General features: G+C 33.4%; 4 protein-coding genes across 6 annotated transcripts; 2 read left to right on the plus strand and 2 right to left on the minus strand.

The window, feature by feature from the left end:
* The first annotated feature begins 4523 nt into the window (after positions 1-4523).
* Positions 4524-6383, plus strand: LOC123218562 (cinnamoyl-CoA reductase 1-like). Its single transcript, XM_044640049.1, has 5 exons — positions 4524-4724; positions 4850-5010; positions 5239-5421; positions 5501-5853; positions 5956-6383. The coding sequence occupies exons 1-5, from the start codon at positions 4589-4591 to the stop codon at positions 6113-6115; spliced, it is 993 nt and encodes a 330-aa protein (XP_044495984.1). The 5' UTR covers positions 4524-4588; the 3' UTR covers positions 6116-6383.
* A 682-nt stretch (positions 6384-7065) lies between these two features.
* Positions 7066-9301, plus strand: LOC123218467 (cinnamoyl-CoA reductase 1-like). 2 transcript variants are annotated; one of them, XM_044639929.1, is made up of 6 exons: positions 7066-7304; positions 7397-7551; positions 7883-8068; positions 8275-8627; positions 8713-8815; positions 9033-9173. In XM_044639929.1, the coding sequence occupies exons 1-5, from the start codon at positions 7172-7174 to the stop codon at positions 8777-8779; spliced, it is 894 nt and encodes a 297-aa protein (XP_044495864.1). In that variant the 5' UTR covers positions 7066-7171; the 3' UTR covers positions 8780-8815; positions 9033-9173. The 2 variants fall into 2 exon arrangements, with proteins under 2 accessions (XP_044495864.1, XP_044495863.1); XM_044639928.1 differs by lacking the exon at positions 8713-8815 and having other exon boundaries at positions 9033-9301.
* Positions 9302-12153: 2852 nt separating this feature from the next.
* LOC123218211 lies at positions 12154-19986 on the minus strand. Of its 2 annotated transcripts, XM_044639504.1 has the most exons (6): positions 19386-19986; positions 18327-18530; positions 17140-18213; positions 16860-17051; positions 14035-14937; positions 12154-13926 (listed from the first exon to the last, which is right to left on the minus strand). In XM_044639504.1, the coding sequence occupies exons 5-6, from the start codon at positions 14650-14652 to the stop codon at positions 13813-13815; spliced, it is 732 nt and encodes a 243-aa protein (XP_044495439.1). In that variant the 5' UTR covers positions 14653-14937; positions 16860-17051; positions 17140-18213; positions 18327-18530; positions 19386-19986; the 3' UTR covers positions 12154-13812. The 2 variants fall into 2 exon arrangements, with proteins under 2 accessions (XP_044495439.1, XP_044495440.1); XM_044639505.1 differs by lacking the exons at positions 12154-13926; positions 14035-14937 and adding an exon at positions 15916-16363.
* A 292-nt stretch (positions 19987-20278) lies between these two features.
* Positions 20279-22445, minus strand: LOC123218280 (40S ribosomal protein S12-like). The gene is made up of 5 exons (XM_044639626.1): positions 22344-22445; positions 22190-22236; positions 21411-21699; positions 20679-20744; positions 20279-20586 (listed from the first exon to the last, which is right to left on the minus strand). Exons 2-5 carry the CDS (start codon positions 22195-22197, stop codon positions 20527-20529), a joined length of 423 nt encoding a protein of 140 aa, XP_044495561.1. The 5' UTR covers positions 22198-22236; positions 22344-22445; the 3' UTR covers positions 20279-20526.
* Between the last annotated feature and the right edge of the window lie 121 nt (positions 22446-22566).

Consider the following 22566-nt stretch of genomic DNA (forward strand, 5'->3'; position numbering starts at 1 on the left):
TTTTCCACCCAAGTTCAGTTGCATTCTTAAAGTTACATCTGTAGAGTTTCAAAAACTCAAAGTCTTATCCAATAACTAACCGGGGTTAAAATTTTTTGTTAAAAACAAGAGTAAAATTGTTATTTTATTAATAATATTAAAAAATATAAAGCTGATTATATTTTTCCTACTAAGTTTTAAAAACTAACAATTTCACTTCAGTCTAAAATTTTCTTAACTTTGAAAAATCACATCCCCCCCAAACCTAGGTGTTTTTTTTCTCCTTTCCAGCCACTATCTTCGACACTGACTACCTCCCCTCTCCACTCTAAAATATCAGATGACGCCTCCCCTCTCTAAATCTCTTCATCGGAGACGAAAAGATTCGTCTCTTCATCGAAGACAAAGAGACTTATCTCTTTGTCTAAGACAAAGAGATCTAGAAAGGGGAGGCATCAATTGACGTTTTAGGGTAGAGAGAAGAGGTTGTCATCGCCGGAAATGGTGGCTAAAGGAGTAAAGAAAAAAACTTTAGATTCAAAGGGAAAAATATTTCCTTGTCAAGACAAACAGACCAATCTCTTTGTTGGAGACGAAAAGATCTGGAGAGGAGAGACGTCGACCGACGTTTTAGGGTAAAGAGGGGAGGTTGTCGGCATCGGAGATGGTGGCTAGAGGGGTGAAGGAAAAAACTTTAGGTTTAGAGGGGAAAATATTTTTTTGTCGAGACAAAGAGCCTAATCTCTTTGTTGGAGATGAAGAGATCTAGAGAGGAGAGGTGCCAACCGACGTTTTACGGTGAAGAGGGGAGGTTGTCGACGCCAGAGATGGTGTTGGAGGGGTAAAAGAAAAAACATTAGGTTTGGAGGGGAAAATATGACTTTTCAAAGTTAGAAAACTTTATGCAAGGGTGAAGTTGTTAGTTTTTAAAATTTATGGGAAAAATTTAATCTATTTTATATATTTTTTAATATTATTAGTAAAATAATGATTTTATCCCTATCTTTTCTAACAGTAGTTAACTCATAGGTGAGATTTTGAATTTTTCAAAACTCATGGATGTAACTTTGAGAACGCATCTAAACTTGGGTGGGAAATAGTCTTTTGACCTAAAATTAATATAAGTGAGTGATATATATGTAAGTGAGATTAGATCTTAATATAAACCAATTAGTTTTGTGTAATATGAGTTTCGACCTCCGCATTTATAGTCAAATATATTTCGACAATGATATACCGTTATTTTTATATAAAATTATACATATAATTTTATTATAACAAATAATTTAAAAAAATATTTTTATTCACACTTTTAATAATGAAATTTTTTTTACAAAATGTGTAATATTATGGGTGTATAATTATTAATTCAACTGGCAAATTGGTGAGGTCTCTGGTAGCATCATACAAGAGGTCTTGTATTGACTAGGAAAATAACTAGGTATACTATTTTAGTAGGTCATCTATAATATGAAAACCAAGTTAAGAACATTTGACTTTTATGCATAAGATTTTTATTTGATTTGTACACACAAAATTTCTCAGGTGTTATAACCAATAAAATAGTAATTATACATTATGCTTCCAAATTCGAATTAGTAATTTAATTTGACCATCTCAGCATCAAAATATTGACTTCCCTCTTAACAATATCTTATCAGCAATTGAAGTAGCACATGGGCATTGAGGCGCTTTCAGTATTGCATAGCCTTGAATAATACACTCATTAACTCGATTTTAAAAGATATCAGAATTGATGAAATATTAACATTTTTAAAATAAAAACTTAAATTTAAATTTTTATCACATTTATCATATCGTAAATTTAATATGATTTGATATATTATTTAGAGTGTTCCAATTTGTATTTACAAAAATGGATGTCTAAAATTGGCTCTTTTCTTATATTCTCTATAAGTATTTCTCCGAAACAACACCCAAAAACACCGCGAAACATGCATTCTCCACCCACCTCCCCAAATACCATTCGCTACCACAACAATCGAGCCATCCGACCACCTAAGGCACGTTGCCTTGATAGTATTATTGATAGATTCGTATGTATAAAAGCTTGAGAAGAATTATTACCGCTAGCATCAACACTTCCCAAGTTTCTTTCTCCTTTGTTGCTCATTTGGACTTAACTCATTTGCGTCCTTTTTCTTTAGATATATTTCGAATCAAGAATCTTCCAAGAAACACGTCTTATTACTTGAATATGATAGTTTTGTCGGTAGAAAAATAATCAATAAAATTATATTTTTTTTTTAGTATACAAATATATACACAATTAATATATGTCATCATATAATTGAATGATTTTAAATAAAAGATAAAATAATATATAATTACATAATAGCACATTTAGTTAATATATATAATATTGCTTAAAAAACAATAGGGTCAATTATTTTTCTAGATCATATCATTTTATTATTATTATTATAATTAGTATTTTTTTTTTTTTCAAATATTAGAGATAAAAATAAGGCGTGTTCTCTATAAAAGTAGAGGCTTCTATTTCGTTCTTTCAGCCATAAAAAAAAATCCGAAGAAAGGTTATCGGCCATCACCTAACCCTACCCCATTCTCAATGAACTTGAAATTTTAACATACACAAACTTTTTGACCTTACAAGTTTCTTCTTTCCACTCATCTTTTACTGTTTACAAATTTAATTAAATTCTGTACCAGCAGCAAACCATTTATGACTTTGAGGTCAAAGTTTTATACCTTTCCAATTCTTTCAGTTGAAAAATAATTTGCCATCGATTGATTTCCCTACGCTGCAGTGTTTTTCACGTGGTTTTAATTTGCTTTCAACAACCACTCGATTTTTTGTGGGGTTCTTTCTTCGTTATTTCAAGTTCCAGCGTTCAAAAAAAGTAAGAATTTTCTTCCCACGGAGTATGACTATTCACTTCCGTGTTTCCTATGCAGTTGGAATTTTTTCCTTTATAGTGTTGGATCTTAACTGACCTTATTTAGACTTAAAAATTGGCTCAGTTTAGTTTGATTTAGGTTGAATTTATTTATTTTAAATATGAATTAAGTTTTAATAAAGAGATTCAATTTATTTTAAAACTAAATCGAATTCAAACTAAAAAAAGTTTAGATCGATTTAACTCGTGAGATTGATAGAGGACTCAATTCAGTTCAAATTTGACTCGTAATTCTATTCAAATTATATTAAATAATATCATTTTGTTGGTAAATCATAAATACAAAATATAAATATGAGCCACATATCTAAGTCATAAATTTAAATCATAAATTTAAATCAAATTATTTTTATTCAAATTATCTTTAATGTTGACTCAATATCAAATCAAACTTGAATAGAGCTACTTTTTATTCAAATAAAACTTGAACTAAAAAATGTATGAGATCGGTTTAGTTTGTATCAACCCCTACTTTACATACGTTAATTTAATTAAATATGCATGATCACTTTAATAAATTAATGTGAATGTAATTACCGATAATTGTTACGAATGTCGAGGGAATCTGATTCTATTCAATATAAATTTCATTGTTTATTTACGATGGTAATCTTTTGATTCACCCTATTATTTTCAAATTATCATTCACATGAAGCGTTTCACACTTAAACCCTTATATTGATATTAAGTTTGGATAGATAGATAAAACAATAATTTTTGATCTTATATATAAAACAAAGTGTCTTATAAAATTAACCATAATGTAACGTGGCTAGGACAAAGGGATATCGGCAAATTTTTTTTTTTTTTTAACTTTGACAGCTCATTCAATAAAAATAGGTAAAAACTTTAATCGGATAAATATATTATAAAGATATAAATAATATTATATAAGTAATTTTATATATAAATAACGACGTATTATTATGTAATTAGATACTTAAAAATTAAAAATAAAATAATATATAATCATATAATAACCATTGTTATTTGTATACATAATTTTATTGAATAAAGATTATGTAATTCAATAAATGTAATAAGGAAATATAAGATTTACAATTTATATGATATTAAAAATTTATTTAATAGAGTATATTTATATTTATTTGATAAAATAATTAGTCTTTAATAAGAGTTTTAATATCTAAATTATATTTATTAATGTAAAGATGTAACTATTATAATATAAAAATGTGATTGTTTATAATCAAAATATATATTACTTTTCGTAATGAAAAAATATGACTCTTCGAGATAAAAAATTAAAATTAAAATCCTCTAAATTTTTTATTAATTTTTTATATTTTAAAATATAATAAATTAAATAATATATTTTTATCTTTAAATTATGTAAAAAATATGAATTTAGAATTTATGAATATGATAGTTTGATATATAATCATTTGTTCCTAAATGTAATTATGATTCACATGTTGAATCGATCCTATTAAAAAAACAAATATTTTAATATATATTTGACTTATCAAAATATAAACATCCAAAAAAAAAAATCTAATTCAACTTGACAACTTACTAGCCCTTGAAAGCCTTATAAATATAACATACGCGTAACCAGTTCTCTTGCCTCAATCCGAACAAAAACTTCCTATCTGATATAAGCTTCATCTTCATTTTTTTCTACTGCTCAAACGAATAACTACAATATGCCAGCCGTTAATAGCTCTCCGGTTTCAGGCCAAACTGTCTGTGTCACCGGCGCCGGTGGTTTCATTGCTTCTTGGATTGTTAAGCTTCTCCTTGAAAAAGGGTACACTGTCAAAGGAACTGTCAGGAATCCTGGTAATTATTAATTTATTAATTAATTATTAAGTAATGATATTCATGATTGTTTGGTTTTCTTGCTGAGGTTGTTTCCAGGGAAATTCTGAAAGATTGTGTTATTGTTGTGTGTGTTTATTTTATAGATGACCCGAAGAATGATCATTTGAGGGAGCTCGAAGGAGCAAAGGAAAGATTGATTTTATGCAGGGCCGATCTTCTCGACTATGAAGGACTTAAAGAAGCCATTAAAGGGTGTGATGGTGTTTTCCATACTGCTTCACCTGTCAGTACCTCAGACGTTCCAGTGAGTTCTTTATCTTTGCTTAATTTATTTGCTCTTCGGTTCTTGTTTGGTTTGCGAGAAAAGGTTAGAAATATTTTTCTATGTAATATTTAATACGTATATCAAATTATTCGTAACATTTAACACAGCAGAATGAAAGTTATTTTGAACGATGAAGACGAAATGGGTAAATCCATTGATTTGCTTTCCAAAAACGTTGATTTTGACTGTTAATTTTTATTCATGAAGGATAATGTGGAGCCGGCTGTGGTTGGAACAAAGAACGTGATTATCGCAGCTGCCGAGGCTAAAGTCCGCCGTCTGGTGTTCACATCCACGATTGGTGCTGTCTACATGAACCCCAATCGAAGCCCTGATGTCATAGTCGATGATTCCTGCTGGAGCGATCTTGACTACTGCAAAAACACAAACGTAAATTATATTTTTATATAATATATATATTCTTAATTAAACAATAATGCTGATCTACATAACATTTCTTTTTTCACAGAATTGGTATTGCTATGGAAAAACCGTGGCGGAGCAGGTGGCCTGGGAGGAGACAAAGAAGAGAGGGGTGGATTTGGTGGTGGTGAATCCATCGCTGGTGCTTGGGCCGTTGTTGCAACCAACAATCAATGCTAGCATAATTCACATTCTCAAGTATTTAACTGGGTCTGCGAAGACTTATGCTAATTCCGTTCAGGCATATGTGCACGTTAAGGATGTAGCACTTGCCCACATTCTTGTTTACGAAACTCCGGCAGCCGCCGGCCGATACCTCTGTGCCGAAAGCATATTTCATCGCGGCGAAGTCGTGGAAATTCTGGCCAAGTTCTTCCCTGAATATCCCGTCCCGACCAAGTAATTAAGTTGTTCATTATTTTGGTGAATCTTAAAAATGATTTTGTTGTTTCAGATTTCATTTGAATTTACTAAAAAAATTCTCGATGTGGAACATTGCAGGTGTTCAGATGTGAAGAACCCAAGAGTGAAACCCTACAAGTTCTCAAACAAAAAGCTGAGGGATTTAGGATTGGAGTTTACACCGGCGAAGCAATGTCTGTACGATGCCGTTAAGAGCCTCCAAGAGAAGGGTCACCTTCCTATCCCTTCAAGAGATTAGAGAAAGGATTCTGGAATGGACCATAATCACTATGAAAGACGTAGAAAAGGATTCAAGAATTCGTCATCATTAACATAGAAATATTAAACTTAATGGTTTATACATTTACACTTTCGTGTGATATTAATGTCTATTCATGTATTTGTGTTAGCCGTCAAGTTCTTAACGCAAGCACAAAGCCTATATTAAGACTAAATGTGATTTCGAAGCATGCCAAAGTTCTTTTTTCTGATTTGAATTTGGGAAGAAGTTTAGTTCGATTCAAGTATATGATCTCTATGTCTGAATATTTATGTTCCCCATCCTTGTTTTTAAAGAACACAACATCATCCATTAATGTTACACCATTTTGATGTGATTTTAATCATAATTACATCAAAAACTCATTTGATGACTCGAAGTAGAGAAGATGAGTGCATGGTTAGACCAAAAATACTGCAAGAATCATTGCTTACCGCAACAAATGTTGGTGTCATCGTTGATTGAGCTTGAGTGGATAGTTGCTTGTTGTTGGAAGAGATTGAGAGTCGAATTGTAGATGAGCAAAAGTTGTGAGGTTTTGGGGAAATTTTGAGGCATTACTTACTATCAAAAATTTAGGGGGGGTGGGTGGAATTTTTGGTTCTTCAACTTTAAGGGTGACAATTTGTTATTTTGATATAGTTTGCATGAAAAATAGTATTAAAATAGTGAGCCTTTAAGGAATGGAATATTAATAAAAAAAACATTTCAAATTAATGGAAATTGGGTTGTGTTTTTCATATAAATTTTACAAATCTTTTGGAGACTAATTGCAAAAGTAGGTTTAAATTCAAAGGAAAAAAAAAATAAGAATTTTAAACATTAAAAAAATAAAAGCCTGTTCAACATATTTATAAGTGCATTGATTTTTTTGAAGTACCTAAAATTCTAACCCATGGTAGGTGAGAAGGTGAACTTTTCTTTTCTTATAAATAACAGTTCTATAATCTTTCTTTCTCACCTTAACTGGCTGTTCATACTCAACAAAAATTCTCTTTCATTCTTCTTCTTCTACTCTTTCCACCTAATTCCAATATGCCAGTTGACGCCTCTCCAGTTTCCGGCCAAACTGTTTGTGTCACCGGCGCTGGTGGCTTCATAGCTTCATGGATGGTTAAGCTCCTCCTCGAAAGAGGCTATTATGTCAAAGGAACCGTGAGAAATCCTGGTAATTAACTGATTTTCATTTTTTTGAATTTCTCGTTCACTGATTGTCTTATGTTCATGAGTGAGGTTATGAATGTGTGTATGTGTATATAGATGATCCGAAGAATCGCCATTTGAGGGAGCTTGAAGGAGCAAAGGAAAGATTGACTCTATGCAAAGCTGATCTTCTTGATTATGAGAGTCTTAAAGAAGCCATTAATGAATGCGATGGAGTTTTTCATTCTGCTTCGCCTGTGACAGATGATCCAGTGAGTTGTTAATTTTTTTCATTTTCTTAGCTTGTTTCTTTTTACTGTTTAGTTGCCAAGAAAGTGAAAAGAAAAAACATTGAATATGTGTCATTTACCTTTATAAATTGGAAAAAAGAAAACATATAACAAACGAAACCACTAAACTTTAATTGTAGGTTCCGCGATATTCTTTTCTCCAATTGCGGTTGTTGAGAAATTAAATCTCTACGTTCACCTAAAATTTCAAGTTTAGTAATGCAGTTTGATGATTATAGTTTATTTAATGAAGTGAATTTGCCTTTATGCTTCTGTGATAAGTAAAAATGATTTGGTTTGTTTAATGATGAAGGAACAAATGGTGGAGCCAGCGGTGGTTGGAACTAAGAATGTTATTCTTGCAGCGGCCGAGGCAAAAGTCCGGCGTGTGGTCTTCACGTCGTCGATTGGTGCTGTCTACATGGACCCCAATCGGAGCCCTGATGTCATCGTAGACGAGTCTTGTTGGAGCGACCTTGAATTTTGCAAGAACACGAAAGTATTTTCTAAAAAATAAAATTATATACACCTACTGTTATGATATTTTATCATAAATTCAAAAATTTTCAATTATACAATTATATATAATATATGTATTGTTTATATACACAAAAAAATTAAGTAGGTATAGGATTGCTATGGAATAAATATAATTTGTTTATATATTTTTTTTGTTGCTTACCTGATCTGTTCTGTTATGATCAGAACTGGTACTGCTACGGAAAAGCAGTGGCAGAGCAGGCGGCGTGGGCGGAGGCGAAGGAGAGAGGGGTGGACTTGGTGGTGGTGAACCCGGTGCTGGTGCTAGGACCACTGCTGCAACCAACAATCAATGCTAGCATTATTCACATCCTCAAGTATTTAACTGGCTCCGCAAAGACTTACGCTAATTCTGTTCAGGCCTACGTGCACGTTAGGGATGTAGCACTAGCCCACATTCTTGTTTACGAGAATCCGGCTGCCGCTGGCCGGTACCTCTGTGCCGAAAGCGTGCTCCACCGCGGCGACGTGGTGGAGATTCTTTCCAAGTTCTTCCCTGAATACCCCATCCCCACCAGGTAAGTTTTCCTTCCATTTTTTAGTGTTAATTTGTCATCAATTGGCTCCATGCTAATTTAATTAAAAATCTTAATGCTTATTAAGTTTTCGTCTGGAGAGGTTGACGATGATGCTAAAAGGCCAACTTTCAATTGGAAATGTTTATGCGTAAGCTAAGACTCACTAGCAGCTTTACCAACTTTGATAGGTAAATGATAAAATCTAATCCCACCATAAAGATGGAAACAAACAGAACCTGTAAAAAGAGACAAATACTTACAAAAGGAAATATGATTGAATGGTGCTCACCTAACACATTGTCTTTGTCAGAGACATTCATTGGGGAACTCATAGTATACATAGTTTTATTCCTTCTTATTTACATATTGAATTGATTACTTATGCGTTTCCAAATATAATTGCAGGTGTTCAGATGAGGAGAACCCAAGAGCAAAACCCTACAGGTTCTCCAACGAAAAGCTCAAGGAGCTAGGGTTGGAGTTTACACCAGTGAAGCAGTGTCTATACGACACCGTTAAGAGCCTGCAAGAGAAGGGTCATCTTCCTATGCCTACACACCAACAAAAGAACTCGCTTAGAGTTCAATCTCTTATATAAATCAAAGTGTTTTTATTGTTGCCACTGAGTCAGAGTGAGTTTGTATAAAAAAATGGTATCACCGATAGCTAATTAACAATATTATTAAAATTATAATATTTGATAATATTTTGATTTATTTAATTAAATTATGATAGAATTAAATTAAATTAATTTAAGCGAAATTTAAATTGAATTAATTTTGATATGATATAATACATTTATATTTCTGTTTTATAAAAAACTTGTCCTGTCATTATTTCATCTCTGTAAATTTAACAAGTTTTGTCGATCGATTACTCATTGAATTTTTTTTGTATTCAATTGTGCTAACTTTAGATCTCTCTTTATGTATAAAATAGATATGTTAAAAATGAATATATCTATGCTATATATATATATATGTGCTAAAAATGAAATTTTACTTCACATGAATACTATTGCACAAATTATTGCATTATCTCTCCTCTGCAATTATTCCCTGCAAGTCAAATTATTCCTTACAAACTTATCAAAATTTTCAAATTATTCCTTGCAAACCCACGTGATTTTTGTTTTGATTCTTGAGATATATATATTAATGTATTCTTTGCATATTCAACACCAAACACTTCAATGCATGCTCTTCATGGGTAGTTTTTTGGATTATCTTTTCATGTGCTACTTTAATATGAGATTGACGCCAACCAAAATTTCGATAAATGAGATCAATTGAGTTTACAATTTTTATATATTTAATCTAAAAAATTTAAACTCAACAATTTTATGTTTACTTGATCTTATCTAACACATATATATAAATCTTGTTTCAAATACTGATACTAAATATCTATACATGTTCTTTCTCTAGAGTATATTAAAAGCAAGTAATATGTAAATTTTATTTTGGTTTCTCAAGATTGAAGATAAGAGCAATTTAGGTATTTTATCATAAAAAATAGTAAAAATATTTAGAGTGTAAAAAGTGTAATATAAATATATATGTAGACCCAAATGAGGGTAAAAATTTCAATTTCCCAAATGTTTTTGTTTTTTTCTCCTTTGTGTGAATGCCTCCTCAAATGAGATTAAATTATTCTAGTCTATTACGAAGTACCCCATAAGTTTTACTTTATTTCCTCATCCACGTGAGCATGTATATATTATAAATTAATAGTGTAATTTTGTGGCATTATTTGTTTAATCTTCACCTACCGTTAATTATTATTATTTTATTCATTATCAATCTATGAGTTAGCTTTCTTACCCAACCAAGCAATCAGTGAACTTAATCATAGAAATTATTCAACAATGTAAGTCAAATTGCAGCTTATTTTTTTCATATCCGTAGCTGTCAATTGACTCTTCTGATAAAAGGGATGCAATAACTCATTACACAAAATGATGATAATATACTTAAATATGATCTTTAATAGATGGATAACTAATTAAATTGCAGTCTAAATGGTCTGTCTGTGACCTCAGTTTTCTACACCCCATTACACAGTAGAGGGAAGAAGATGAATTTACAGCTCTCTGGCAAAATAAGAAGGCACAAATGAGCTGATATTCACCTCAAAAACACAGCCACTATATATAAACCAACACTTCCACTATACAGAACCCAAACTTGTAAGTTTTCAAGCCTCTTCTCCCTATATTACTTGGTCTATGTCCAGTATTTCCTTCGCTTCAATGTTGGTTGAACATTCCACATTTTTTGCTTCTTTCTCTTTGTCAAAATCCTCTCCGACAGTATTGCAAACGCCTAGAAATTCCCCACCATCACCTTGAGAGCTTTTGCTCTTGATAGGGGTCGTATTAGTCTTTTGTGGTCTGGTTATGGTCAATATCAGTTTCCTGTCTTTCACTATCAATTTGTTTATGGAGTTGTGATCATCCCCTTTCGAACCGCAATCTTTTCCAGGTGCATCGATCATTGGTTCACCATGGGTAATAGTTTTGTCAAGTTTAGTACCATTGGCAGAAGCACCAGCTGATTTTCTAGCCTTCGCTTTGGATGCAATGGCATGATCATTACTCCTAGAAAACCATGTTATTAGCTAAGGGCCAAAAATACCAAAAACTGATTCATAATTCATTCAAGATTATAGACCAACCTTTTCAAGGATGAGGCCTTCACTTCTTTGACCAGCTGAAACTTTGTCTCATGTTTTTCCCTCTGCGATCTGCTCATGTAAAGAAAAGAAAAATCAAAGATGTATAAGCCAAAGGAATTGACCACAAAGAACAACTACATTGGGATTTGAGCGAAAAAAAAAACACGTTCATTGAATGATAAAACAAAAGCATTTTAAGAATACGATGTGACCAATTAACAAACCACAAAAAATACATCTTATACATCTTGTTGCATTACAATATAAAATTGGTGACTATTCTAGTGCAAAAGAACAAAAGGTACAAAGTATACTCCCGTGTTGGATGTTTAAACCTTAAAATATAAGACTTCTGCAAGAAGGCAAAAGTATATCTGATGAGCAATACTTACATATGGGATGAAGAATCAGATTTTAGCACATCAACTCTTGTCCCTGTTTATAGTATCAGTATGTTACATGGGAATTGCTAACATAGTAAAGAAAATTAAAATTGCACATAATAGCAGAAAACTCACCTCTTTTGACAAATCAACATCTCCAACCAGTTTAAAACGTTGTCTTTCAAGATTCAATCTCTCTACGTGCCCATCAGCATATAATATCTATGCAAAATCCACAAAAAGAAAGAATTTTTAACAACACATTAGGTATTAAATGATAGACCATGGATTATAGGCAGTAAGAAACAGCACAATGACTTGTAAATTAACAAGACCTTTGGTATAAATTAGATTATCCATATCGTATTCGAATTCATTTTACCTTGTGCCCCTTTTTTATGCAGTCAGAAGAATCAATGACACCTTCATAAAACCTGTAGAACAAGAAAAAGTGCCTCATGAGAAAAACAAAGTTTCAACTTGTGTCTGACAAATATCCATGGTGAAAGATAAATACAGCTACGGGGCAAAGGGCTCAAAATTCCATAGTCACAAATATACAACATCATTGTATCCTTAACAAATGAATATTCGTGAACTTTGGGTAGCTCTGGAGACCTTGGGAACACAATGTTTGCCAAACATACAAAGCACCGAGAAACAATAAGTGACATTACAAAAGCTTTGCCCCAATCCATCACCAGATGAAGACCATGCATTTTTTAGTCAAGTTTCCTCCATGTCAGAAGCCTTGCATATAGTATGCAAGACTTTGCCCACTCATTCAGTGAGTTGATGTAGCTACATCACATGCAATACTATTGCTAGGCAGTTACCAAGCCTTAAGTGTTAGTCTAACAATCTCCAGCTACTAGTTCCTTCTTAGACAAGCATTATGTGTTAGAACCTAAATGAATTTGTAAAGAGATCACGCTTAGTCCTGTAATGAAATGGAGGCATGATTGTTCTGGATCGTAACACAACTATAGGACATATGCAGGCTTACTTGATTAATCTCAATCTCCAAATTGACCGTTAGGAGGTGAAGGATAATTCTAATGCTTTAGAGAATGAGACTTGGAATTGCAGAAGCCAATGAAAGCAATCAACTTGCCAAGACCAAAAATAAATAAATAAATAAATAGAAGACAAAGAATTTTTATTTAAAAAGAATATTACTCAGCAAATTATGAAGCAAGGTGCACTGAAGTACTCACGTCTTGTCCATTGGCCATCAAACCTTTACTCTCTTACCAACCAATTGCTCACTGTGCCACGCATTTCAGAAGCCTGAATTGGAACAATAAACAAACATAAAGATGCAGAAACATGACATTAAGATTAAGAAGAGATGAAGAGATACAGAAGGGTAAAGCAAATAAAATACTATTAGATCAAAGAAGATGATTTGCGGAGTAGTTAAGGCAATCCACAGAATAAGCCAGTATAATTAACTAAGGGGACCATATGTTCAAAACAAGCAAGTGGTTCAGCTTCCTAAACATCTGATGAGAAAATCCTGAGCTTCAGCGTACAAATAAGCTACAACAAAACACTGTTCCACTGGGATCAAGGAAACAAAGGAGAAAAGAAAAAAACAAAAGCGTTTCTAGATGAATGTAGACAGTACTTATTTGCTCTATTTGATATTTTATTAACTAATTCTGAGTTTTTTTTTTTTTATAAGTGACGTCTAAGGGATGGAGATATCAATGCTACTCTTCTGCAGTTTGTGAATAATAACAAAGGTTGAATAATTTAGCTAATGAATGTTATATAGCACTATAGCAAAAGATGTCAAAATAATTCTTTACTGGCCACTTCTAAGATAAGAATAAATGATGTCAATATCTTTCCAGAAAATGATGTCATGTCAAAATTACCAGCTCCAGAGCAGACAAACAATATGAATTCATACCAATTCCTCCCCAGCAGTACACTTCCTCTTGACTTTGGTTTTAGGAGTTTCCTCTGAGTGATTTCTATCTCTATTTGATGATTTAGATGCAGTATTCCTCTTCTATATGGTTGACAAGCAGGTTAAAAACATTAGAGCTTATATCAGCCGACATTTATAAAGAAACCAAAAGAAGATAGACAAGTCATAGACCCCACAAATAAGTTTATTACTGCTTTCTTCCAGGAAGTGTATTTCTTCTTGATTTCTGTGATAGGAGTTTTCTCTGAGTTATTTCCATCTCTATTTGATGATTTACCCACAACTTTAGAAGTTCTCCCTCCTTCATGATTGACAAGAAAGGAAGATAATGTGAGAGCTTATAACAAAACAAAGACTTTACCAATTAACAAGATTTTAAGAGAATAAAACTCCTCTCTTTTTTCCGTACCTTAGTATTAGATGCATCAATAATACCATTAGCTGAAGTAGTGACAACCAAACTCCCTTTCTTGACATCTGTCTGGACTGATGGCTTGTCCTCATTGATACCCTTTCCCCTTGCCTTAATAGCTGGCAGGTTTTGTGGTTTTCCCTTGAGACCACTTGGGACATCAATTTCATTCTCCAAAACTCCACATTGAGGAGCTGCAGCAGTCTCTTCACTAGCCCTTGCAGCAAGTTCACCTTCTAATGAGCACTTATGTCGTTTTATGTCTTTGTCATGTCTGTTTTCAGGCTCCTTTTTCAACATAGAATTTGCAGATTTGATCAATCTCACTGAGAGGGAATTGAGATCACCATTTTGATCCTCCATGCTCCGTTTTTTTTTTTTTGGCCAACCCCTTCGAGGATGACTTTCCTCATTAATGTGGCTTTTTGCGGTTGGGGAAGAAGCAGGTTCACCCACATTCTTTTCTGCTGGCAGAAAAGCTATCTTCTTGGAATCTGGATCTACAGATGGTGAATAATGAAATTCCTCATCATGAGATCTTTTGCGACCAGGTAATTCAGAATTTTTTCTTCCAGTACAAATCCAAGAGTGGTCATAGCCTTCCTCTGGATTCATCAAGGAATTAGGTTATCTACCCCTTTTCTTCCAAGCACTCTCTGGCTTGGTATCTGACTTGACATTCCTCACAGAGTCTAAATTATCAGGTTCAGCAATGCCTTTCACATCAATACTTCTGGAATGGTCAGCATAAGTACACTGCTCAGATACTTTTGAGGTCCTATTATCTATGGATTCATCATTCCTAGATGGAGAAGTTCCATTACACTTCATCGTCTTGAAAATATTATCCACACTGTGGCAAACTTCTCCATGAGAAACAGAATCTAATCTGTTAGTCGTCTGATCAATAGAAATTTGAATGTAAGTTACAACTATTATGAAAGGATTATTAAAACAACAACAAAAATAAAAACAAAATATATAGCAACAGTTCAGACATAATGTCATCAAGGTCATGTAATATCAAAAAGCTCAATTTTTCATCTGCCAGAAGCATGCTAATGCAATTTATCAAAATTTCTGTCCTGAATCATGATTATTTTCACAGAAACTGCTCTTATTTCAGTGCTAATGATATGACCGACAGTCTTGTATGCATTTCAGGAAAATTCGATGGCTATGTATGAAAATATGTTTCACTTTTTTGTAACAAGAAAAAGATATAGATCAGGCACAAGGATTTACAAGTGGAATAGAGACCTCCTTCATGATCAATTTTAATGGCCACTTAATTCATCTACCGGATTTTCAAGAGCATTGACCTGGTTTACCAGTTACATGATTCAAAAGAAACCAGATTTGTCCAAGAAGTTTATCAGGCATTTAAAAACATAGTGATGCATGTTTATACAGCCAGTATTAGCACCAAAAGGGTCAAGTTGGATCAAAACAGCCATTGATTCCATCCAGAGTTTTTATGATGAATTTAAACGACACTTAAAAAGCTTGTTCCACAGTGAGAAAGAGGTATACAAGAGTTTATGACCCAACATCCAATTCTATTCTTCCAGCAATAAGACCAAGGATAGTTTAAGGCATTGCTATACTGACGAATAAGAATGTAGCATATACATGCCACATGGAAAGAACATGTACCAAAAAATAAGAATGTAGCATAATACCTTACTCCGTGTGTTTAAAATATTCATGCATTGAAAATAACATCCATAGACTCTACAAACATTTTGATGCGTACCTGAGCAATGCTTCAGAACCAGAGCAATTCCAGGCAGAACCACACCTCACAACTCAATCACCAATATGGAAGTAATGCAGAAGCAAGCACTTACAGCCAGAAACAGAACATGTATTTGTAAATGGATGCAAAAAATACTAATTGTATTGATTGATTTTTTTAATTTAGTTACAATATTCTCTCATCAATACAAAGACTATTTCTCAGCTAATACATAGATAGTTATCAAAGTACAACACCGGAACAGATTACACTCAATAACACCAGCTTAGAACAAACAGACTTGATTCCCCAAAATCCACAAAAACACAAAATGCAGTGCACCAGCTTCTTTCTTGCTCAACTTCCGAGAGGCTGGCTCTCTCCCACCCACATTCCTGAAATTTTTCCTTCTGCCTGCATTTCCACCCGCTCCCTTTTTCTTCCTTTCCTCAACTAATCTCTTCTTCTCTTCCTCTAATGATATGCCACGTCTCTCTTTCTCCTGTTGTTGATTTGTTAGTATAGTTGAAACCCTTCTCTCTTCCTGTTTGCTACCAACTGCCCTCCCCTCTTTATTTTTTTCTTTTCCTAAGAGAGACATAAACATTAGTCCTAACACATTTTCATTATAATTATATCATCACCCTATGCTGCTGAAGTTGCATAACAAAGTCCTCTATACACATCTCATACAAATTAGTTGACCAGTTTATATATATCCCTTACTAATCATGAACATAGCAGATGCACAGCACTGTCCTTTGCTTTAATTTTCTGCTGGCCATTTTATAATCGTCTCTAGCTGAAAACCTTTTTTGTGTTCATTATATTATAGAATCTATTCACTTTCTTCTATTCAAAAATCCAAGGAAAGAGGAAAACGCCCAAAACAAGAGCAGCTAAGAATCAAGATTAGCTTCAGGAAATTATTAGAGAAACAAACTTCAAAGATTTAAATTCAGCAAATGAAATCAAAACTAAATAAACAGTGTATTCAATCAAAGCAAAAAATTGCATGAGGGTAAGACAACATCTCCAACATGGGAATGCCAACCATGTACTAGTGATATGAGGAGAAACATACCAAGTATTTCCCATTACAATCAAGACCCTGGAGAGTTTTATATTCATTTTTGCAAATATGGGAAACTATCTCAGCATACTCATCCAAAGCAATGCCTCTAGACTGCACTGCATCCATGAAACTGGATTTAAGCTTAACAGCACAACTAGTGATAAACTTCTTTCCTAGCTTCCCAGAAACAGTAGAAACATCCTGAAATTTCAGAACAGAAAGGACTAAATTAAAATTAGAAAAAACAATTAAAACTATGACCAGAAAATATTGAACAAGAAGTAATTACTTGATTCTCCTTTCGGACACTAGCTAAGAGAACACTGAGAAGATCCCAGGAAATATCTTCACTTTCATCTATGACCAGGGTCATAATTGTTTCCATAGATGAAAATACAGCATGTCAATGGTTGGACCTTAGAATTAGCAGGAAAACACCATTAGTAATTAATCACTAACGGAAGATGTAATTGATAGTTGTGGTGCTAAGAAATGAAATAGGACATCAAGTTCTCGACTACTACATAAGTAAAATGAGAAGCAAAGACTACCTCAGCTTACTACAATAATAAAATATTTTGAGAGACTTAGAAAATTAATTAAATGGTGCCAAAATATCTCTCTACCATAAAAGTCTAAGAGCTGACAACTACCATCCTATTCACCAATACAAAACGGTAAAGAGCCAATGTTGCATTTATGTGAATACATCAACAAGCACATGACTTTAGTTCGCCTGAGTATAACTGTATAACTAAATCATAGTCCAAAAGTGTATGGATCATACATAATTCACCTTGGTCTTGCCTTGTCGAGCCCAATGCTCCATAAATATGAAAGCTCAGTTGACTTTTGGGCATACTATCATCAATATGGTGAATTTTATATTATAACTCCATGCACACAAATTGACTAGGTTCTAAACATGGATTTTGTTCCAGCTATTATAGTTCCATAAGTTCAAGACTGAAACTGAATGTTATGATCCCATAAGTTGAACAACTTTGTCTAGCTGTATGGAATATTCATATTAAATATTCAAGCCATGGGATATAACATCAGTTTGACCTTTACATCAAACAGGGAATTATCTTTGAGGAGTTTATAGAAATTGGTATGAGTTTTAACGTCAGTTTGAAGAGATAGAGAAATACAATAAACAATATGGACAATGAACTTACCTAATGAATTTTAGGAAATGTTGAAACATCTCAATAATCAATGTATCACACTCAAGGTCCAACATCACCAAGCATGAACTTACATTCGCAACAGTGTCAAGAATGGAAACTGCCTTTGTATAACAATGACCAGAGACATGTGATAATTTCTCAAAAGCTGCAACAGACAGCTCAAAAATTTCCTATCCACCAATAATTTTTAAACAGAAAACATAAGAGTCAACAAAATCATCCTCTAACTGCAGCTCATCAGTTACAAATTTCTGTTTAGATTAAAAATTTATCAGAATAGCACCTTCATAATGTCATCATCATAGGGAGCCTCTGGGGCTGCTATTCAGGTGATTTCATTAATGCAAGATGCAACTGATAGCCTCACATCTGTGTCTGAGTGCCTCAGTAGCTCATCAGCAATTAATGCCTCCATTGACGGTAGAAGTGCATCTTGCATTGACCTTGGAGGTGCTTGTTCCACATTTGCAAGCAAGTGCTCAGCTTTCTAGCAAACAAATCAAACCAATAGAATTAACCCAAGGAGTTTTGTTTGAAATGAAGCAATGAATGAGAAGCAAGAAAAATCCATAAGGAAGCTATGGCACTGGTGAAGCTTGGCAAGTAGCCAAGATAGAGTTAATAAAAGCATTGTCAGATATGAAGCTCAAACTACAACTAGCCCCTGTTTTAAATAAGAACTTCCCAGAGTGAAAACTATAAAAATTACACTTTAACTATCAGTAACCAAAAATCCAAGTACCATAAAAAAGAAGCTCCTATCACAATAAAAATTATTAGCTTAAAGAAACTTTTAAACTGATTCAAAAAGCAATCTTAATTTACAAAATATGCCAGAAACTGATAATATAAAACCATGTAAAGATAGTGCCATTGAATACTTCGAAAGAGACCGTTAACTTCTTATCACTGATTCCACAAACAAACATCTATTTTCATTATGGAATAGAAATTGAGGAACGAAAATGAATTTAAGTGAAAAAAAATCAAGTCCTAATACAAACATATTATACCATACTACAAGAAATGCAAAAAGGAAGCTTACATATCACCCAAAAAAAATCACCATTTGACACTTACAATACTTAGCTATACTGCAATAACATGCACTTGAATATTCTGAATGAACATGTAACCAGGATACAAATTGAAGCATATATTAAAAACATAGTCTGTTTGTAAACACCTGAAAACCCAAATAATACCCAGTTGATAATTTAACATTTCATTCAAGAATCAGAGAACCCAAAACATTACAATTGCACACCAACATTAATAAACAAGAATACAATCAACCCATTTTCACAAAAAATAATAATAAAAATAAAAAACTGGTCATTACATCAAGAAGAGCGGTAAGTTCATCAATGGCAGATGGAGGACTCAGCAGCACATTCCCGACCTCCTTAAGCTGTTCCTCATGCTCCACATCTCTCCCTGAAGAGCCCATTTTCAATCCCACAAAGAAAAAAAAAAAACACCCCTAAAGAGCACTAACTTTAAAAGGCTTACACTTAGTTAACACTTCCAAAATGAAAATGTTGATTACTAAGTGAAACCCCACAAAGGAAACAACATACTTGCAGCTGTTAAACACAATCACTTGCCTAAAATTTACCCAATTCAAGAAATAAAAATAGGAAAAACAAGCAAACAGGAGGCTAAGTGTTGACTGTTGACATGGAGGAAGGAAGCACAGAACAGAGCCCAGTTTCGGATTCTGCCCACTTTATGCATTCACTTTGGCTCGTTATAAGTTACTTTTACATCCGTTGCTGCGACTTTCGCCACTCGCCTCCTTCGGCGCTTCACTTTTTGGCTTGACAAAGAGTGCGTCTGGCCCGGCCACATTGATAATTTGTGACTAAATATAATATCATCCATGTCTTGGTAATAATGATTTGTGTTTAACGCTGCCGACTGAGTATTACTGAAATGACAAATTTCCATCCCTCCACAAACTTTGACAGCTAAAATTGATACTTGAGGGATGTAAAGTTATTTTTACAAAAATTCAATATTTAAAATAGACTTTTATTTGAGAAGTTTAATCAAATAACCGTTCAATTTACTTCTCAACAGCACATATGATTATACATTATTCCGAATTAAATTTTAAAATAACTTCTGGAATTTTCAGTATCGATAGTTAAAATTTTTCATTAAACTTAAAAATCCGTCCAAATTTTCAGTATATTCAAATTCAAGGAAAGCTTGTAATATGATAAATTAGCATGTTCTAAGTGTCAACTTTTGCTCAAAACATAATTGCTAGATCCAGCCAAAAACATGAAAATGAGATGTTCAATTGCAATTAAGCTAAACAAAACACTAAGGCAATAACTGAACACTCGAAAAAAAAAAAAAAAAAAAGGAATTCTATCGAGCAAAACAGCCCACAAATTAAACAAAAAACAGAGGTCTCTATGAATATCGTCTAATTATGACCCCCATCAAATGAGTTTAGGACCATTTGAAACTACTCAGTGAGACTTAACATGCTGTTGGACAACATTAAGACCATCGCTTTCCTCGCCAAAGTCCTGAAAACCAGTAACAAAAAAGTTAAAAACACCATTTAGAAGACAAATTATTATCATGTAATATACCATTGTCCAATGAGATCAATTCACACCTTCACAACAACACAGGAACAACCAACAACCTTCCTGGCCTTTCCCTCAGAGTCAATTTTACACAACTGCAACCAAAGCAACATTAACATACATTAACAGTAGTAATAAACATTGTCAATCTTCGAGTAAACAACATGTTGCAAGTTGTAACAAAAAATTCAATGCAAAACCAATAAAATAAGAAACTTTATAATGTGAGAAAGACCGATAAAAATTCCTCCCAACTGAGTGGTATCATAAGATTATGATTTTTACACAGACTACAAACAATTGGAAACCTGATTGGGAAAAAAAAAAAAAGAATTGTAAACTGTAACCGAGGAAAACAGCTACATATGATTTAGATTAGATGCCAAAGCCTATTTTACATTAATTGAGGTGACAACAGCAAAAAAGTGTTACTCTACAGCCACAAACCAGAAAGGTAGTCAGTTTTCTTTTAATCATGGCATTTTTTCCACAGTAACTAAAACTATGCAATGTCCACAAAAGCAACCACGACTCTCCTTCAACCATTCAAACAAGAACCAGATGGAAAGTTACATTATTTTATCTCTGCACTAACATCATTTGACAAAAAAATTGACAAGGTAACACAGTAGGGATATGATATGCTTGCAACATATGACTACCATCACAAAAGATATGATAAAGCAACGAAGACTTTTTTGCAAACTATAAAGGAGAGTAAAAGATCCTAGACAGAAAAATCAACAATTCATAATACTTACACCAGCCCACTCGCCAAGGGTCTTTGCACTAGGAACTGTCAGCAAGCTCACATTGTGGTCAGCACAAAGAGCCTTCACCAACTTGACATAGTCAGGCTGGTTGCAGTCCTCTGCCAATACACACAGCTGGGCTGCATGCTTCTCAATCACTTTTGCACCTTCATGCAGGCCCCTAGCAAGCCCACCATGAGCAAGTGACTTTCTGAGCACAACCTGCAATGCCGTCATGAGATCCATTGCCTCACCCAGAGGGACTGGGGTGGTCTCAGCTGCAGGAACAACCTCTTCACTGCAAAATTAATTTTCCAAAATCAACAAAACAGTAATAGTAAATTCTAACATACATTCGGAGCACAAATCACTTCAATTCCCAAAACACAAAAGTTCAATACTAAGCCCCAGATTTTGGCTTAAACCTTGCATCCCAAGTAGGTTCTAATCAAGGTTAACCAAACATTCCACCACTAAACAACCAATTTCCTAACAGATCACACACTACATCCATTAATATTTTACAGTGTTTTAAAAAATAAAACAACTTAATTTAGCAAACTATTTATTTCCCATAAACTCTGAAAAAAATTGCTAACAAAAGAATCATAACACGCAAGAGTCTATACTGGAAAATTAATTTCAATTAACAAAACATTAAAAAACATAAAGCACTTAAACATTATTTGACAAATTCAAATCTGTACAACCTCATAACATAAGAGTAATTACATTTAATGTAATATAAAAAACCCACATACATAAAAAATTAATGAAAGTATACTTACCCTGACATTTTTGTTGTTTTAGTTCGGATGTTTAACAGATTTCCTTCCTGAAGAACACAAAAACCCAGATCGTAATTTTAAGAACAAAGAATTTTATTCAGAAAAGTGAAGCATACCCTTGAAAGTAGATTCAAAATAAGAGAGACAGACAGACCTTGCAAGTGAGATAGTGAAGAGTCCCGTGACGGCGAGCAAGTGGGATGTGAGGAAGAAGAAAAGCGATTATATACAGACTCTATAAACCCTAGTTATATTCGAATTTACGAAATTGTCCTTCAATTTTGGGCTATGAACTGGGCCTGATATATCGTCTTGGACCACCACAGAAAACCCATACTAAACTTATATGAGTTGGAATTCTAATTTTGTGAATACAA

This window comes from Mangifera indica, chromosome 6 (assembly GCF_011075055.1).
Source record: "Mangifera indica cultivar Alphonso chromosome 6, CATAS_Mindica_2.1, whole genome shotgun sequence".
Taxonomy (NCBI): domain Eukaryota; kingdom Viridiplantae; phylum Streptophyta; class Magnoliopsida; order Sapindales; family Anacardiaceae; genus Mangifera; species Mangifera indica.

Excerpts from the sequence above, each read along its gene's own strand:
- LOC123218562 (XM_044640049.1), top strand. The coding sequence starts at position 4,589 with ATGCCAGCCGTTAATAGCTCTCCGGTTTCAGGCCAAACTGTCTGTGTC. Across the intron at positions 4,725-4,849 it reads AGGAACTGTCAGGAATCCTG|ATGACCCGAAGAATGATCAT; the intron begins GTAATTATTAAT and ends TTTATTTTATAG. Across the intron at positions 5,422-5,500 it reads ACTACTGCAAAAACACAAAC|AATTGGTATTGCTATGGAAA; the intron begins GTAAATTATATT and ends CTTTTTTCACAG.
- LOC123218467 (XM_044639928.1), top strand. The coding sequence starts at position 7,172 with ATGCCAGTTGACGCCTCTCCAGTTTCCGGCCAAACTGTTTGTGTCACC. Across the intron at positions 7,305-7,396 it reads AGGAACCGTGAGAAATCCTG|ATGATCCGAAGAATCGCCAT; the intron begins GTAATTAACTGA and ends ATGTGTATATAG. Across the intron at positions 7,552-7,882 it reads CGCCTGTGACAGATGATCCA|GAACAAATGGTGGAGCCAGC; the intron begins GTGAGTTGTTAA and ends TTAATGATGAAG.
- LOC123218280 (XM_044639626.1), bottom strand. Across the intron at positions 20,745-21,410 it reads CCCTTGGCGAGTGGGCTGGT|TTGTGTAAAATTGACTCTGA; the intron begins GTAAGTATTATG and ends CTTTGGTTGCAG. Across the intron at positions 20,587-20,678 it reads GTTCCTGTGTTGTTGTGAAG|GACTTTGGCGAGGAAAGCGA; the intron begins GTGTGAATTGAT and ends ACTGGTTTTCAG.
- LOC123218211 (XM_044639504.1), bottom strand. The coding sequence starts at position 14,652 with ATGAATCCAGAGGAAGGCTATGACCACTCTTGGATTTGTACTGGAAGA. Across the intron at positions 13,927-14,034 it reads TTGATGCATCTAATACTAAG|GAGGGAGAACTTCTAAAGTT; the intron begins GTACGGAAAAAA and ends TCAATCATGAAG.